The sequence below is a fragment of the Stenella coeruleoalba genome (genome assembly GCF_951394435.1).
Source record: "Stenella coeruleoalba genome assembly, chromosome: 6".
Taxonomy (NCBI): Eukaryota; Metazoa; Chordata; class Mammalia; order Artiodactyla; family Delphinidae; genus Stenella; species Stenella coeruleoalba.
This window is the reverse complement of record NC_137151.1, coordinates 70,227,372-70,246,513: the sequence shown is the minus strand read 5'-3', so window position 1 is coordinate 70,246,513 and position 19,142 is coordinate 70,227,372. Positions and strand designations below refer to the sequence as shown.

Sequence of the window (19,142 nt, the reverse complement as noted above, 5' to 3'; positions counted from 1 at the left end):
GACAGCACATCTCCCACAATTTAAAGCAAAAAATATATAAATAATGCAGACTCTGAGCTCTCTTCACTACACTCCCAGCCCTTTCCCTAATTATTTCTTTGGACTCACTGGAATGGGGGAATTGGTCAGGGTGCTGTCCTTGGGCTTGAGGTGAGGGACCTTCTTCACCTGATTCAATCTGAGAAGGAAGCAAGGAAGGAACCGGCAGGGTGTCTTTAAATAACTGCTCCCTTTTCTATTTTGGTAAAAATCTTTCTCTGACTGAGCAATTACTAACTACTGGCTTTCAGGATCGTTTTTTTTTTAAACAAATAAATTGAAAAACGGAAGCACTTTGCTTCCCTGAGAGTAGGCAGAGGAATGACGGCAGGAAGTAGGAGCCTGGAACGGCGCTTATGCAGTGGGACAATTTTCCCATTAATTACTTCTCACTTGAATAACAGGACATGGGAGGTGGGCTGTTTGCTGTCGCTAATGGCACACTGCAGGATAGCTATTGCCTGATACAGAGACAGAGCTGGAGACAGCCACTCCGGGGGCCATCGTAAAACCAGTTTTATGGACGAAGCCACTGAAACCAAACCCAATCAAACATGGAATTCTCTCCAGCGGCACCAACCCCACTCTTTTCAAATTCATTCCCTCACAGAAGCCCCAGGCATTCTCAGCCTAGAGGGAACCAGAGCAAATAAATTTTCCTCTCTGTAGAATGTGGACTTTTGTGATTTAGATGATCAGTGTCTTACACACACAGCTGACTATCTACTCAGACCCAGTGACCCTGATCAAATCAATCCACACGGATGAGGTTCTGGTTTATACAAAAGGGAGGGAGTTGCTCACCGGGCAAAATAATTCATTCCCTACTCTAACGTGTTTTTTTTTTTTTTTTTTTATGAAGACCTGACTCATGGTGCATTGAAAACACAGTGCAGTTCACCCTCAACTTGTCAAAGTTCCAGCAGTTGTGTAAAGTGTCCGCCCTGCAATAACGTAAGGACCTCAGCCCCGGGCTCCAGGGCTCCGGGCAGCCCAGCTGTCACTGCCACAAACAGGTGGTGTAAACAATAGCTTGGTTCAGCTCACTCACTTGCCAAACTCTCCAGCAGCTGAGTGTCCAGCCAGAGAGCGGCCCAGGCGAACACCCCACCACCAGCCCATGGAGCCCCGGCCACTGCTGCTGTTCCTTGGCCTCTGCTCAGGTAAGTGCCAGGGCTGCTCCTTTGAGGCTAAAGCACTAGACGCCCCCGAACCAGAGTCTTGCTTCTCTGATGGGAACACAGAATGGCAGGACTTCACCAGCCCCAGGCTGCTCTGTCCGTTTCTCACCGATGTTGGCTTGATTGGGTTTGTGGATAAAGAGTTTTAGTTGGGTTATCCAATTAAAATAGGAGCTGCCTGGTCAAAAGCTACAGAGTAGACATGCAATCTCTCTTTCCTTCAGTGCCTGCATCTTAGTAAATCCGTATGATCTGATTCAGCACCTCTTCTACCATCCCGGAGCTGCTATCGTAGCTGAACAAATATAGGAACATAGAAGAGTGACTTATAATCACAAGCAGTATGGTTAACAAGTCTTTTTATGGCTCTAGGAGAATTCTGAAAATGAAGAGGATAGATTGACAGCTCCATGTGCTGGAGGGAGAAACCTTTTCATAACTGTAACTAAACTCTCTCCATGAGAGATGAAATATTTTGTAATTTTTTTAACTTCTGAAGCTAAAAAAAAATTCATATGAATGCATGACGGCCTACTTTTTTTTTTTAAAAGGACACTACTATATGTAGGTTTGGGTTTGAATTGAAACCATAAAACCTTGCACAGCCCTTGACCTGCGTTCAATTCTGGAATGTGTCACAACGCAGCAGCTGAAAAGCTATCCTGAATCCCAAACTTCCGGTCGAGGGAAATAGACGTTTGCTGACTGCTTCATATAAAAGTTTACTGGTGATATCATCTCAACTGAGAAACAAGGCGACTGACATTCTGTGATTTCTCTTCTCTAATACTGCTCTGACAAACACAGGTCTTCTGGGCAAGAGAGGTGAAGAGCTGTATTATAAATGGTTTTCAATAGCAGAGTTGAACAAATAGCCTAAACTCTGATAAACTATATCCTCTGGGATTTGGACTCGATCCAACCAAAGCTGGCTTGGTGGTAATGGTGGTGGTGGGGTGTGTGTGTGTGTTTGCAAACACTACACTCAATGGAAATTCTTAAGTGATATGTTTGTATATAAAAATCCTTCAGAGATCTTTCAGGACACCAAAGATCTCCAAAAATGCAAGTTTAGCTCTTTTTTGAAGTATGTGATGTGTATTTAGATCAAACCTAGAGTTTGCTGGTGTCAATTCACACAGATAGTTAACAGAAATTTAGAGCAAGACGAGGCAATCCAACATCTTCAAATTTATATTATAGGGAAACTGAGGCTAAAAGACATGAACTGACCTTCCCAAAGTCACTTCATGTACAAACTTTGGAATGTGATCAGACTCCATTTTTTTATGTGCATGGTCAGAAAACACAGCCTGAAATTGAAAAGGTAGCAAGAAACACAGCACCAAGTTGAGATAAGAATTACCCAAGGTGACTATTAACAGGACAGAATTCCTTTTGTCCAACCCACCAAGGTGTTCCCCACATAAAAATACAGATTGGACTAGTATGGGACAAAAGAACACTTTAAAATTGTGGCTGGGTTCCCCTACTTAGATTCAGTCCTTTGGGGGCAAAAGTGAGGGACACTTTTTCCCGTGTTAGCGTAACACATAATGATCTCTGTTCTATTTTTATAGCACGTTCATTATAACCTTTCCTCTCCCCCAGCTCAGGAATCCCAAGCACTTCATTACCACCTTTCTTATGGCATATTACTTTCCAGCTTGTTTACAGTTATTTATGTAAATGGAAAATATCAATGTCCATGAAGGAAGGAAGACAGGATCTGTATCAGATTCATGTTGGAAAACCTCAAAGCTACTCAAACAATGCTTTGCACACAGCAAATGTTCAACGAATATGTGAATGAATTAACGTTACCACCATCTGAATAGGGATGACCAGCATGATTTGGCTGAAAAGGGAGACTCTGACATTACGTATGTGTTTGTCTGTGTTTGTTAATTTACATCCTGCCTTTTAAAGAAAGTATTTACTGTGATTTATTGAATCCGTGAAGAGATGGTCCAATTCTCCAGACCATACTGGAGTTGGGAACAGAATCCTAGAATTCTGAGTTCAGGTCCTATAAGTTTTCTATCACTCTACCCTGCTTTGGGGAGGAAAAAAGAAAAGAATACCAACGAATATGGTCTAAGAAATGGAGACCTCCTTGGAAATTCCTTAGAAGTTCATTACGAAAGGCACAAGGTCCCTTGGCCTTGGCGAGGGTGCAGAGGAAGAAGTGAGTATCCCTGGAACCCCCAGCGTGCCTGGCTCCCCAGTGGTCCCTACTCCCTAGCAGAACTTAGGGTTGGCCTGCATAGTTTTCCTGTCACAGAACGCTGAGCATCTGCTCTCTCTGTTGCTTTCTAGTATGTTCTTCCTGTCAAACTGGAATAAACGGTCACTTAAAAATAAGCAGCCCAAGGTAACACCAAAGCGATAACCTCAAACCCAGTGGCCAAGGCACTCAGTGATCCACCCCAGTCCCCCACTGCTCCCACAGTGGGCTAGGTGGGCCCCAAGATAGACAAGGTGTGGAGGACAGAGGACAGCTGCATCCCAGGGGCTCAGTGGGGCACCTGCAAAACCTGGGTCTTTGGACAACATGCTGCTCTAAGGGTCCTCAAATGCAGGTAGTTTGGGCGAGATGCCACATGAAAGCTCTGCACAGACCCTTTTAGGTTCAGAAAATTTGGGAAACTAGAAATGAAGAGGTAGGCTAGGTAAGGCATTCAGTATATAGAGTCCAGGAAGGTCATAATAAAGATATCTGAGCTATACTGAAACCTTCAAAAATCCGAATGGACATGATACATTGGCCTTTAGGGAGGTGGTGAAGAGCACAGGCCCTCTCGTCAGACGGCCTCCACTTATAATCCCACCTCTAACTAGCTGGGAGCCATGAATACATGACTCAGCTCTCCAGACCTCAGTTTTCCCATCTGTGAAGTAGGAGTAAAGACTGACCTCATAGGATTTTTATAAGGATTCAATAAGGTAATACAAATACAGGACCTTTAATAAAGCTCTACAGGTTAATTAAAACACATACTTTCGGGAGCATGAACATGTTTCAATTCATTCCATAACATTGGTTGTTTCAAACTGATATAAAGTTCTATAGATGAGAAATAGTGGTTGAGAGCATGGGCTCTGGGTGTCAATCCTGGCTCCACCATTTATGAAATCTGGGCCTCAATTTCCTCATCTGTAAAGTGAGGACAATTATAGTACATACCACACCCAGTTATGAGGATTGACAGACTTAGTACATATAAAGCACACAGAAGAAAGTCTGGCACAAAACAAGTTGGGTGTGTTCGTTATTATTTTTGTTGATCAATAAAGATAGAAAACAGAATTACTTTTTACTTAATAATTATTTTGTTGGCAAACACTTCCAAACTTAGGATCGAAGGAGAAAAAAAACACAACCAATCACCTGCCTTAGCGGTGATCGGTTAACACAACTGGGAAAAAAGGGAAAGCATCTCACTTGTTTCATTTTTAAAGTTGCCTTGGCCCAGGGAAAAAGTGTAGTTTCAGCAACAACCTGCGGAAAGGGGAGATCTGGTTACACGAATCCGGACAAACGGATTGTGTGTCTACTTCCTCTCCCAGCCCTGAACAGGCAACCTCCAGACCACAGCAGGCTTGAGTTACAGAGATCCTTCATAAGGAACTTGTTGGAATTTGGAACACATTTTCTCATAGGAATAATGGCACATGTAGCTGTACAGTTTCCAGCATATTCATAACATTAAAAGGGAGTACAGGAGCACGGCACAGAATGACCGGCTCTAACTTCAGCTCTGCCCTAGCCGCATGACCTCAGACAAGTCAGCCCACTTCTCGGAATCTCAGGCGAGAATGTCTGCCTGCCTGCCTGCTGGTAAGGAGCACATCACGCTGGACACACAAAGCCTGTGGGCTCTGAGAATACTGGATGATACTGCCCTCCATCCCGAAGGAAAACGTAGTAAAGATTCCTTGGAATCATTCATGCTCCAAATAGGAGCCCCAAACCCAGGTCAGCAGAACATGTGGTTTTCACTCTTAGCAACTTAATTGGGACATGGGCCCATCAGCAGTGATTACTTTTTTTATTTTTCAAATTATGGAAAAATACATAAGTATGTAAGATTTACCATGGTAAAATACACATTACATAAAATTTCCATTTTAAAGTACACAGTCCAGTGGCACTAGGTACGTTCACAATGTTACGCAAGCATCACCACTAATTCCAGAACTTTTTCATCACCCTAGAAGGAAACCCTGGGCCCATTAGCAGTCACTCCCAGTCCCCAGTCCCCCCAGTCCCTAGTAACCACTAACCTACTCTCTGTTCTACGGATTGACCTATTCTGAATATTTCATATACATGAAATCATACAATACGTGCCGTTTTTTGTCTGACTTCTATCCCTTAGCATAATGTTTTCAGGAGTCATTCATGCTGTAGCATGTATCAGAACTTCATCCCTTTTCATGGCTGAATAATATTCTACTGCATAGATATACCACAATTTGTTTATCCATTTATCCATTGATGGACATGTGGGTTGTTTCTACCATATCGCTATTGTAAATATTGCTATGAATATTCATGTACAGATTTTTTGTTTGCTTTGGGGGTTTTTTGTTTGTATTTTTTCTTTTTTAAATTGAAGTATAGTTGATTTACAATACTGTGTTAGTTTCAAGTGTACAGCACAGTGATTCAGTCATATATATATGTATGTATATTCCTTTACGGATTCTTTTCCTTTAGAGAATATTGAGTGTAATGCCCAGTAGGTCCTTGTTGGTTATCTATTTTATATATAGTAGTGTGTATACGTTAATCCCAACCTCCTAATTTATACACCCCCCACCCCATGTACAAATCTTTGCATGACCAGTTCGTTTGTGGATATGCCCAGGAATGGCATTGCTAGGTCATATGGTAGCTCTGTGTATAACTTGTGTGAGAAACCACCAAACTGCTTTCCACAGTGGCTACACCATTTACCTCTCACCAGCAACATATGAGGATTCCAGTTTCTCTGTAACCTCACCAATATTTGTCAATTTTAATTTTGTTAATTATGGAATAACATCTTAGTGGGTGTGAATCAGCATCAATTTTGGGCTGTTCATAGCATCATGAGCTCTGAGGCCAGCCAATCTGAGATTTCATTGCATCATGACCAGATTCTGAAATACCAAGACCGACTTTGTGTGGACCTTTCTTCTTGTGTGTACGTGTTCCTAGCAAACTTGATGCAGACAGATGCTGGAATGTCATCTGTCCAAAGTACAGGTGCATGATAATCTGGCATGCCCCACTGGGAAGGGACCACATTGGCAGCTGCACTTGGAAAGGAATTCAAGGCAATAATAGCTGCATCAGGGAGCCCTTCAACAAGGGGGCCTGCGTGCCTTCCATGAGTTGGCCACACCTCAGTTACTGTGTGTAGAGGGTGGGAGCAGACACTGACAGTGAGTGTGTTGTTTGCTGTCTCAGCTGGCCTCGTCCTGGGTTCCGAACATGAGACCCGCCTGGTGGCAAAGCTATTTGAAAACTACAACAGCGTAGTACGGCCCGTGGAAGACCACCGCAAGGCCGTGGAGGTGACGGTGGGCCTGCAGCTGATACAGCTCATCAATGTGGTGAGACAAGAGACCTCCAGGCTCTCCACACCTCCCACCCCGGACCATCCTCCCCTGGCTCCCCTCTTGTCCTCCTAAAGATGGGGCCTTATCTTTTTTGCAGGATGAAGTAAATCAGATCGTGACAACCAATGTTCGTCTGAAACAGGTAACTCAGCTAGATAATTGCATTCATGTTGCTTTTATTCACCCTGAAATTTAACATGGGCCCAGAGGGAATCAATTTAGGTAACAGGGATATGTACCAAAATGTTAAAAGTAGATATTTTGGGGTAGTGGGGCTGTGGATCATGTTTTGGTGTTTATTTTTTATTGTACTTTGTGCTTTTTCTGTGTGTATTAATTTGCTAGGACTCCTGGAACAAAGTCACAACCTGGACAGCTTAAACAACAGAAACTTATTGTCTCACAGTTTTTGAGGTCAGAAGTCCAAAATTAAGGTGTTGGCAGAATTGGTTCCTTCTGAAGTTTGTGAGGGAGAACCTGCTCCAGGCCTCTCTCCTTTGCTCAGAATTCGTTGTCTTCATGTTCACATGACTTTATTCCTGAATATGTATCTGTCTTCAAATGTCCCTATCTTATAAGGACACCAGTCATATTGGATTAGGGCCCAACTTAATGACTTCACTTTAACTTAATTACCTCTGTAAAGACCCTAACTCCAAATAAGGTCACATTCTTGGGGGTTTAGAACTTCATATTAATTTGGGGGAGACAATTCAACACTGTGTTATCCAAATTTGCTGCATTGGGTATATGTTACTTTCATAATGTAGAAGAAAATATAATACTTTTTAAAAACATGATGTTGCCTGCTTGAGGAAAACATTCCCAATAGGGTCATTCTCTTTTCCTAAGGTGGGAGTGTACCTGGTAGATCTGCTACCACTTGGTGGCGTTACTTGGGGCTACCTTTGTTTTCTCACCTGTAAAATGGGGTCAATAATCACTCCTACCTCATGGGAACATTGTGAGGACTAAATGATGAATATGGGTAAAATGCTTACAACAGTGCCTGCATGTACTCAGTGCCCTGTGTTGGCTCTTACTTGTTACTAAGGGGAAAACTGAATTCTGAATCAAAACCTTCTTACTGGAACACAATTTCTGTCCATACCTGAATTACCATGCTCATCAGAGCTCTTGATAAGCCTAGATTTTAAAAATATTTTTAGTTTTTTAATCGACTAAATGTCTTCATTTCTAGCAATGGGTGGATTACAACTTAAAATGGAACCCAGACGACTATGGTGGCGTGAAAAAAATTCACATTCCATCGGAAAAGATCTGGCGCCCGGACCTAGTTCTTTATAACAAGTAAGCAAAACAGACAGGATTAGAAGGCGGACATTACGGGGGCAGGTGGAGCCCAAGTGCCCTAACGGAAGGGCTGCCACTCTTGGCATGCGTCTCACCACTGTTCACATTAAATAACCCTTAAAAACCAAGAGCCAAGTTGACATGCTAGGGGTGCCATATGGTGTCTCGTGTTATGAATAGAAACAATTATCAGAGCCAAATTGAAACAGGGCTGCAGGGTGGGGGACATTTAATCCCTGAGAGCTCCTGTAGGGTATATGGCAACTATCCAAGGAACCCAAACATCATATAATTGAGTTCCTTGGAATTAAATGTCCTTCCGACCAATAGGTCTGAACCTCCTGGGGTTGTTATTCATCACATCCTCACAGCATCCCAAGATGCCGCGTGCTGCTGATGGCCTGGGATGCCTATGTAGCCCATCCACTGGGCTCTGTGACAGACTGCATGTTGTGAAATTATAATGTGATTCAAGACACTCCAATTTAATGACACGTTCATTATCATACGCCCTTCATTTGTCAGGGAATGTTCATTGCAAAGAGCATCCTTCCCAGGCAGGAGCATTCAACACTGGCCTAGAGGATTTGTGGTCTGACATTCTATAGCACGTGTCTGGAGCGAGCAGGCTGTGCGTTCTAGCAGACTCACCAGGCAAGGTGGCCAGGGCTAGTGAGCAGAAATGATACCTTTTAAGACGACCCTCCCCAACTTTGATATTTTATTACATATTTTCCAATCCGACCTGGGATTCAAACTTGAGTCAAAGTACATAATCATTTGTGTAAACTTTTGGACAAGTATGCTCATAGGACAGAGTGTCTATCTCTCAGAGTTAAGTTTCTCTTTCACTTAGAATCTGAGGGAAGCAATTAAAATCCTCAGGTCCTTTTGATAAGCTCACTCAGAAAGACCCTCATGGGGGAAAGAATCCTGTTTCACCTGCTTCGAAGGAGAGACATAGACCACCCTTTCCCTCTGCTCTGCTGGGAGGGTCTCAAACTGCATAGTTTTCTGGATAGAGTCTCTTCTCAGTCCCAAGGAAAAATTAATGAGAAGAAAATCTCTTGATTTATGAAGTGAGGCACAATATATACCGCATGTCCCTGAAAGCCCAGCAAGGTAGACCCCGCCCACTTTTCAGCACCTATTATACCGTCCTGCTCTCTGCCAAGGCCCTGGGGCACAGGCTGTTCTGGAATGAGCAGACCACCCACTGAACAAGACCTGCAGAAATAGTTTGTTATTTTTTTAGTATCTACCATGTTGCCTTTTTTAATGAGAAATTATTGCCAACATTTGAAAATTGGGAAATACATTAAAATCTGAATTTTTAACTTCTCTAGAAAAATCCAACTTTCAAAAATATGGCAACTTTGGGGCTTCCCCGGTGGTGCAGTGGTTGAGAGTCCACCTGCTGATGCAGGGGACACGGGTTCGTGCCCCGGTCCGGGAAGATCCCACATGCCGCGGAGCGGCTGGGCCCGTGAGCCATGGCCGCTGAGCCTGCGCGTCCGGAGCCTGTGCTCTGCAAAGGGAGAGGCCCCAACAGTGAGAGGCCCACGTACCGCAAAAAAAAAAAAAAAAAAAAAAAGGCGACCTTGGATTAAAAGTCTTGATTCCCAGCTTCCAAGGAAGAATCCAATATCAGGCAACATGGAGCCTTCGCTCCCACGCAGACACCACGGCAGAGCTGAGTGGTGCCTTCCTCAGGGGAGAGAGGGTCTCTCCCCATGCCAGGCTCAACCCTCCCTCCTTCCTTGCCTGCCTGGCCCTGGAGGCATCTGAGTTTGTGACCCCACCCCACTGCGGTCTAAATAGTTCTTTAAAGGTAACAGACCCCTTCTTTAACGTGCTTGTCACTGTAATGAGCCACTAGACGTGTTTTTCTTTAAAATTCCTGGGTTTTTTCTCAATTAACTTTCAAAGTATATCAGAGAAGGGATACATGGAGATTAACATCACAAATACTACTGAGGACTGGGAAGAAGAATCTGGGACGCAGTGAATCCATGTCACCTGTTATTCCTTTAAAACTGTAGATTCTCGGGTTCATCCCTAGATATCCTGATTCAGCACTCAGATGGTGCTCAGGAATCTTTATTTTGTTTTACTTTATTTTTTATTGAAGTGTAGTTGATTTATAATATTGTGTTAGTTGTAGGTATAGAGCATAGTGATTCAGATTTTTTGCAGCTTATATTCCATTATAGGTTATTACAAGATATTGAATATAGTTCCCTGTGCTACACAGTAAATCCCTGTTGCTTATCTATTTTAAGTATAGTAGTTTGTATCCGTTAATCCCATACTCCTAATTTGTCCCTCTCCCTCCTTCTCCCCTTTGGTAACCATAAGTTTGTTTTCTGTATCTGGGAGTCTGTTTTTGTTCTGTAAAGATTCACTTGTATTATTTTTTAGATTCAGGAATCTATATTTTAAACAAGCACCCCAGTGATCTTTATTATCAGACAAATTTGAAAAACATTGCCACAGATAAAAAGCGATGCAGTGCAAAAGAGAGCTTCTATAATTAGCACCTGAATAATTAACAACTGTCTCCCGTTAGCATCCCCAAGCAGAATTGAAGGCTCATCTGTCACTTGGATCCCTGTTCCTCTTTTATCCCAATTGTAGTGCAGATGGTGACTTTGCCATCGTCAAGTTCACCAAAGTGCTCCTGGACTACACTGGCCACATCACGTGGACACCTCCCGCCATCTTTAAAAGCTACTGTGAGATCATCGTCACCCACTTTCCCTTTGACGAACAGAACTGCAGCATGAAGCTGGGCACCTGGACCTATGACGGATCCGTGGTGGCCATCAACCCGGTGGGTGGTGACCTACTGTGAGGAGGTTGGATGCAGGAAAAGCGTGATTCAGGTCTCCAACTCTGCCCCTCCATTATCATAGGCTCTCAGCACCCATTCGAACTTTGGGGATTGTCTAGTTTGATGGTTCTCAATTGGTTGGGAAGGTTCTTGATGCACTGCATAAGAGAACCACCTGGGGCTTAAATAATTCTCTATGCCCAGGCTCAGGCCCAAGAATTCTTATTTAATCAGACTGGGGTGGAGCTAGGGCACCAATATATTTTAAAGCTCCCAAGTGACTTGAATGTATAGTCAACATGGAGAATCCCAATAGTCCAAACCCCCTTATTTTACAGGAAAGGAACCTAAGACCCCAAAGCGAAGGTGACCCAGGGTCCCTCCTGGGTATGTGACAGTGCTGGGATCGGTTGCCTTGTCACAGCTGATTAGGAAACCCTCCCCCTCCTCAGGGTGATGAGGCTGGGAATTCAAAGTTTCATTCCATCTTCTCAGGAAAGCGACCAGCCAGACCTAAGCAACTTCATGGAGAGTGGGGAATGGGTGATCAAGGAGTCCCGGGGCTGGAAGCACTGGGTGTTCTACGCCTGCTGCCCCTCCACCCCCTACCTGGACATCACCTACCACTTTGTCATGCAGCGCCTGCCCCTCTACTTCATCGTCAACGTCATCATTCCCTGCCTGCTCTTCTCCTTCTTAACCGGCCTGGTGTTCTACCTGCCCACGGACTCAGGTGGGTGCAGTTGCCTGCCGTGGCAGCAGCTGCTGACCCTGATGGATCTCGGGCTACTATCTTGGGGGAAGCCAGAAATAACCACGGCTAATAAACAAATACAGGCAGACAGACCCAAACCATCGTCCCTGGGAGGATGCGTGTACTGACTGGCCATGTGCAGTGGTGACATTCCAGCTGGGGCCGACTACAGGGCAGGCAGAGAGCTGAACGGGACTCCGAAGATGCGCATACACAGCTCAGTCCGGTTAAGTGAATAACCACCGGCATCTATTTGCTGAATACCTGCTGTGTGCCCCGAAGTGTGCTGGGTAAGGCGTGTATCACAGGCACTACCGGTGCCTCATACCCCATGAAGTCACTTGCTGTACGTGACTGCTCAGGTCTTGCCTCCTTTGCCCACGGCTTTGCCCCTTGAAAATAGCTTTTGTGTATCTATTCTCCAGATGGCAGTAACTTTACACACAACCCCATACTTCCCAAGTGGCAATTCTTTCTCCCATATCAGCCTGGACGACTTACTTACCTCCTACTGAGTAATCACATCTGTGACATAATTTCACCAGACACCAACAATCTACAGAAAAGGGGGAAAGGGAACACATATGCCTGCAAGCACGTCACTGCTCTTAAATGATTTACGGCAGACAAGCAGGGAAAAAAGAAAGATGGTAAGGTGGTCCTCAAACTTAGGACAGATAACAATTTTATCAAAAGGCCAAAAAAAAAAAAACCCCCACAAAAGTCTAAATCCAACTCTCCAACAAGAAAAAAAAAAACGTACACATTCACTCACTCAACATGTACCGTTTAAACAACTGTTACAAGACAGGGATAAGGTAGAGAACAAGGCAGAATGTTCCCCACAGAACATATGTTCTAGGGATTGTACTCATTCTTAAACAAATCATCACAAACAAATATCTTTTCACCTTTCCAATCAAATGAAGCTTCTTAAAGTGAAGATAGAACACTCTAGGCAGGGCCATATGGAAACTAATCAGAGTTTCTATAAATATTAAATGATTTATGCTTGAAAAGCATTTAGAACAGTGAGACTGCTTGATAACTGTTAGCTATCGTTATTATCATTCATCAAGAAATTGGATGGACCTTGATCAATATTGGATATTTATAGTTCTGTTTTCTTTTTTACCTTTGAAGACTTTCCTACCCACCAGAAACGGACAATTTCTTGTTTGCATCCTCTCTGGGTCCTGTGCATATTCCTAGCATCTGGACACATCCAGAATGGGAAAAGCTCCACACTGGAAAGCAGGACCACACGAGGGGTTTCCCAGGACACAAACACCAAGACCAGCCCAAGGAAAGTCCCTCCCAAGGGCTCTCTACTGCATCTGAGCTGGTTAATCCCCACAAAAATATTCCAGTGCCATCCAGCCCCTGGCTTTCTTGTTTCCTTGTCCAACCAGGACACCATCCGGGAATTGTTCACCCTGAAAGTGTAGGGCCTGGAGAAAAGATTCAGGAGAAGGGGAATCCCTCATCCCTTAGTATGAAAAACAAAAAAAGTCAAAACAAGAAAAAAACCCCAAATCATCCCCTTCGATGAAGATGAGAAAGCGAGTGGTGTGAAGTCATGGATGTTGTCCTTCTCGGCTTGGGTCTTGCAGCTTTTTTTTTGCTCCCACAATGAGAAAAAGATACACGTACTTCTGGGCTGCCCATCATCTGCTGGGTAACAAGTAGGCCAGACTGCAGTTCAGTTTTGTGAGGTTTAAGACATTCTGCTGCGGACGGAAAAACTGCCATCTGGGGTCTCGATTACCACCCAGAACCTCTCTGCGTTCCCTGAGTTCCGCCAAGAAACGGAATGCTGGGCAAGAGGTGAAGTAGCATCCCCTGCTTGGCAGCCTCTAATGGAAATGCCTGCCACCTGCCATCACCAGCACAGTTAAGGTGCCAAGGTCTCACAGGAGATTCTGCAGAAAAAGTTCCCCACAACGAGACCTTGAGAACATGCCAGTCACAGTCCTCTCACCCTTGGGTTTTGGTGGTGTGCTCGTTTGCTAGGGCTGCCTTCACCAAGGACCACAGACTGGTGGCTTAAGCAACAGAGATTTATTTTCCCACAGTGCTGGAGGCTGGAAGTCCAAGATCAAGGAGTCAGCAGGGTTGGTTTCCTCTGAGGCCTCTCTCCTGGGCTTGCAGATGGCTGTCTTCAGCCTGGGTCCTCACATGGCCTTTCCTCTGTGTGTGTCTGTGTCTTAATCTCCTTTTCTGATAAGGACACCAGTCATATTGGATGAGGGCCCACGCTAAGACCTCATTTTAATTGAATTACATCGTTAAAGGCCTATCTCCAAAACAGTCCCTGAGATGCTGGGGCTTAGTGTTTCAACACATAAATTTGGGTGGAAGAACAATTTAGCCCATAACAGGTGGGTTGTGTTTGTTTCCTCTTTTGTCCAGGAGAGAAGATGACTCTGAGCATCTCTGTCCTGCTGTCCTTAACCGTGTTCCTTCTGGTCATTGTGGAGCTGATCCCTTCCACCTCCAGTGCGGTGCCCTTGATTGGGAAGTACATGCTGTTCACCATGGTGTTTGTCATCGCATCCATCATCATCACCGTCATCGTCATCAACACACACCACCGCTCCCCCAGCACCCACGTCATGCCCGAGTGGGTGCGGAAGGTGAGCGAGCAAGGCCCCGGCACACTTTGCCCAGGGCTGCCCCTCCCTCAAGGCATCCGCAGGTCTACTCTTCTGTGTGGCCAGTGGCCTCCTAGGTAACCCTTGTGGGCACTTAGGAACGGAAAGTCCTTTCTGGGCTGTAGGGGTTTTGGGGAAGGAACTTTCTTTGGCTTCTTGCTGGGTATAAATAACTCAAGCAACCGGCCCAGGGAGATAAGAAAACCAGAATTAACAAAGCCCATTCCAAACTCAGCCTTCAAGAATCTCTGATTAGAGAAGATGAATAAATCACTATCCTTTTATTCAAATGCTGTGAAATCTTGAGATGTCTGTTTTTATGTCTTCCAGTTTGTGAACAGACTGCTTATTTTTTTGCTGGTAGAATCATCTGCTGAGACTAGAATAAGGGCTAGAAATTGGGAGTGGGGGTAGGGAGGGGGCTTGATGAGAGATTGTCAAAAAGTTTTAGTGAGGAACTTGGTCTCCAATATTTACATTACTGAATTTTAAAATGTGTTAACATTTCCAATATGTTGGTTCTTTTATACATCTTCACAGAGACACTAACATCCAGTCTTTTGTGCACAATGCAAAAGATTTGTTATGAATTGACAGAGAAACTACCGCTTGCAATGTATTCTTTTGGGAGGAGAGACAGTCCCTGCTTCTCTAAAGGCCAAGTGACTCCTGGCAATACCTATGTTGCATTTCTTCAGGAACACGAAACAGAAGAAAACAGTCTAGCTGTTTTGTGGGGCAGGAAGCTTATATATATATTTTTTTAACGGGAGGGGCCCTTTCTTTAACCTTTTGATCATGAGGACACAGGCCTTGAAAGAAGTGGGTGCCTACAGGGGGTCTGGAAGTTTAAGCTTCATTGGTTTCTTGAGTCAGTAGCTGCACACAGGCTCCCTCCAGTGGCAAGCTGCTGGCATTACAGAATCATCTCTGTTAGCCTTAGTAATTTGACGGGTCACAGGATACAGATGAGCAAGCTTTGAGAAAATCTAGTAGAGTCCTTTTGTTTTAGGGACAAAGAGGCTGAGGCCCAGAGAAGCTGAGTAATTCGCCTAAGGTCACATTGCTTATGCAAAATCAGAGTTTGATGCTTGCCCTGCTGACAATAATTCCCATACGTGGACTTTATTTTATTCTGTTATAGGTTTTTATCGACACTATCCCAAATATCATGTTCTTCTCCACGATGAAAAGACCATCCAGAGAAAAACAAGACAAAAAAATTTTTACAGAAGACATTGATATTTCTGACATTTCTGGGAAGCCGGGACCTCCACCCATGGGTTTCCACTCTCCCCTGATCAAACACCCCGAGGTGAAAAGTGCCATTGAGGGCATCAAATACATCGCAGAGACCATGAAGTCAGACCAGGAGTCCAATAACGTAAGCTCTGTGGCTTGAGATCTGCACCTCTTGTTTAAATGGTCAAATGCTCGAGCACATAGGGATGGGTTTGGCTTGATGGGAAGGTTGGCGTTCAAGGGGCAGCTACTGATGTAAGATGTGCCCAGTGATCCCCTAGGCCATCTTAGCAAGTCATCATATTGTGAATAACCTATTTAAAAAATAAAGATCATAATGCCAGTGGAGGGATGATCAACAGACTGAAGGGCCCCTAGATGATGGATAGCACGAACATCGTGAGTCCATGATCGTCTTACGGAAATTCTAACATATTCCTCTCTCCCAGGCGGCCGAGGAATGGAAGTACGTTGCAATGGTGATGGACCACATTCTCCTCGGAGTCTTCATGCTCGTCTGCATCATCGGAACGCTGGCTGTGTTTGCAGGTCGGCTCATTGAATTAAATCAGCAAGGATGAGCAGAAAGCTGAGCTGAACCTCAGCGCCAGGGAAATTCGTCTACTTGGATACATGCTCACTTATCAAACATTTAATTTTCTGTATTTATTATTCGTGACAAAAGTTTCTGTTTACATAAGGTTATGGCCTCAAAGTGTCTTCACATTGCTTCTCCCTTCACTCCTGCTGTGGCTGCCGGGAGAATGAACCCTTTGCAGTAAATGAATCTGGATTGCTACATGAAGCGTTCATTTCCAACAGTGTCCAGAAGAATTTTGCCCAGGATAACTGAGCTTTTCTGTTAGTTTTTGAAATTTTTAAATTTTACGCAGAGTCTATCCTTTGCTTAAAAGTCAGTTTTGTACCTTCTACAAAAGCCCCATCTACCAGTCCCAAAAAGATGAAACATTTGACTTGGAGAGAAAGCAAGCAGTAGAAAGACAATAGGAAAATTCTAGAGTGGTCACCACAATGCAAACGGCCTCAAAAACTCATGCTTTAAAGTAGGTTTCTAGAACTTGGAGGTGAGGGGAGGTCTTCCCAGTCTAATACAGCACCTGAGCTTGATGCTCGGGGTTTGAGGGAAAAGAGGTCCTAACCTGTATTGAGCGTGGGCCCAGGCACTGTGGGAAGGGGCTCGCAGGCATGTTTTTATTTATCCTCAGAACTCTCATGACTGTCCCTGTTTTACAAATGTGGAAACTGAACTTGAGGGAGGTTAAGTTCACGGCCCAAAATAACAAGGAGAACTGACATTTGAACCTAGACCTTGTAGGTTCAAAGCAGCTCTGGGCTGGGCCAGTTCATCTGCTCGCTTGCTCTTTGGATCAACTCTGGCTCCATCTGGGCCATTCTGCGACTCTGGTCAGTGTTTCTGAGAGGTTCAGTCCTAGTGTCAGCCATCTTTCTGCCTTCCCAATTAAACCGCCTGCCTTTTCCCCCAGTCCTTACCCCACTCCTGTTTGGGGTTCTAGTTCTATAAATGAAATCCGAAATGTGTGCACATATCATCATCATTTCTGCAATTCTGGACAAGGAGAGAAAATTATTTCCTTTCTCCACAGCAACCTATAAGCCACAAGGCAGTTCACCCCAGAACTAGAATATGTGCAGCCCTGGGCTCAGTAATGACCATCAGATCCCCAGAACACATCCGATCCACATCAGTACCAGGGAGAACGGGGAATGGCAGTGCCAGGCAGCCCGTCTGAATGCAGGTGGGTTCGATCTGCATCTTCATGGGACTCCCCATCACACACCCGTGGCAGGACTGAGTGCCTTCATTTAAGAGTAAACTAAAGGGAAAAAGGTTTGGCAATTCCTCAAAAAGCAAAACGTAGATGGGAGGGAGGCGCAAGAGGGAGGGGATATGGGGATATACGTGTGCATATAGCTGATTCACTTTGTTATACAGCAGCAACTAACACAATATTGTAAAGCGACTATACTCCAACAAAGATGTTAAAAAAAAAGCGCTGAACGTAGAATTGTCATATGATCCACCAATTCCACTCCTAGGTATACACCCAAAAGAACTGAAAGCAGGGACTTGAACAGATACTTGGACACCAAAGTTCACTGCAGGATTATTCACAATAGCCGAATGGTGGAAACCACCCAAATGTCCATCAATAGATAAACAAAACGTGGTGTGTGTGTGTGTGTATATATATATATATATATATATATATATACACACACACACACACACACACACATACATATACATACATTTATAATGAATTATTCAACCTTAAAGAGGAATGAAATTTTGATAAATGCTACAATACAGATCACCCTGGAAAACATTATGCTCAGTAAATAAGCCAGATACAAAAGGACAAATATTGTGTGACTCCACTTACAGAAGGTACCTAGAGTAGCCAAATTCATTAGACAGAAAATAGAATAGAGGCTACCAAGCTCTGGGGAAGGGGAGAGTTATTGCTTAATGGGTAGCGCTTCAGCCTGAGATGATGAAGAAGTTCCGGAAATGGACAGTTCTGATGGTTGTACAACACTGTGACTGTACTTAACGCCACTGACTGAACGGTTAAACATGGTTAAGATAGTAAATTTTATGTGTATTTAACCATAATTCAAAATAAAATAAAAATGAAAAAAGATGGCCAGTTTCACATTCTGTATATTTTACTTCAATTAGCCAAAAAAGAGAGAGGGAGAGAGATTCAGCACCTAAGTCTGCTGCTTGCCTAACGTATCACAGTCCCCCAGGACTCACTATTCAGAGGAGGAACTTAAAAATCATGTTGTCCATTCTAAGGACAAGGAAACTGAGGCTCAGAGACGTGACCTCCCTCAGGTCACAGAGCTAGTTAGTGACAAGCCAGGTCTCAACTCCTGCCCTCATGCTGTTTTCTTTACATCAAATAGCCCATTTCTCCCCTAAAAGTGAGGCCCTCCAACATGTTCCCTGCTCACCACCTGTCCGGGAAGCCAGCAGGGTGGCCCTGAGTGGGTACAACGATGTCACAGTGTGAAGCTCCACCAGCCCCTAAATACCTGTTGCATCAATCTGTCACCAGGTCAAGGACTTTCACCTTTGGAATCTCTTCCCTTCATTAAGGGCTGATCTCCTGATGAAATGGGAGGGGAGGCTGGGATCTGTCTCCCCCCGCTAGAGGTGAGCGCCCAGCCCTGTCCTGCCCCATGTGGCTTTATTGATGAATGTGTCTGGGTAAAGGGGTGACTTCTTGGGAAATAAGGAGCATCCTCAAACTGGAACAAGACGGGTAAGTTTTCCTGGGGGATGGGGATTATAGACCGAAAAATGGAAGCAGAAATTATTCAGAGCTCGAATCCCTAAGTTATTTTTTTTTCTTTTCTGGTTGTCAGAACTGGGGTTTTATCAAATTGGAAATTGTATTAACAATCAAACAAATCACATGGGGAGACGTTTCGAGGCTGAGGTGGGAGGTATTTGGTTTTGCTCC

At 44.2% G+C, this 19,142-nt stretch overlaps 1 protein-coding gene and 1 long non-coding RNA gene across 2 annotated transcripts in view; one reads left to right on the top strand and one right to left on the bottom strand.

Moving 5' to 3' along the window:
- Positions 1 to 19,142, bottom strand: part of LOC307188081 — a 49,266-nt gene that overhangs the window by 5,742 nt on the left and 24,382 nt on the right. The gene's annotated exons all lie outside the window — the stretch shown is intronic.
- Positions 821 to 16,208, top strand: CHRNA1 (cholinergic receptor nicotinic alpha 1 subunit; the record flags this gene model as incomplete). Its single annotated transcript, XM_079923740.1, has 9 exons — positions 821 to 1,202; positions 6,679 to 6,824; positions 6,928 to 6,972; positions 8,032 to 8,141; positions 10,782 to 10,977; positions 11,473 to 11,710; positions 14,144 to 14,367; positions 15,530 to 15,769; positions 16,077 to 16,208. The coding sequence occupies exons 1-9, from the start codon at positions 1,160 to 1,162 to the stop codon at positions 16,206 to 16,208; spliced, it is 1,374 nt and encodes a 457-aa protein (XP_079779866.1). The 5' UTR covers positions 821 to 1,159.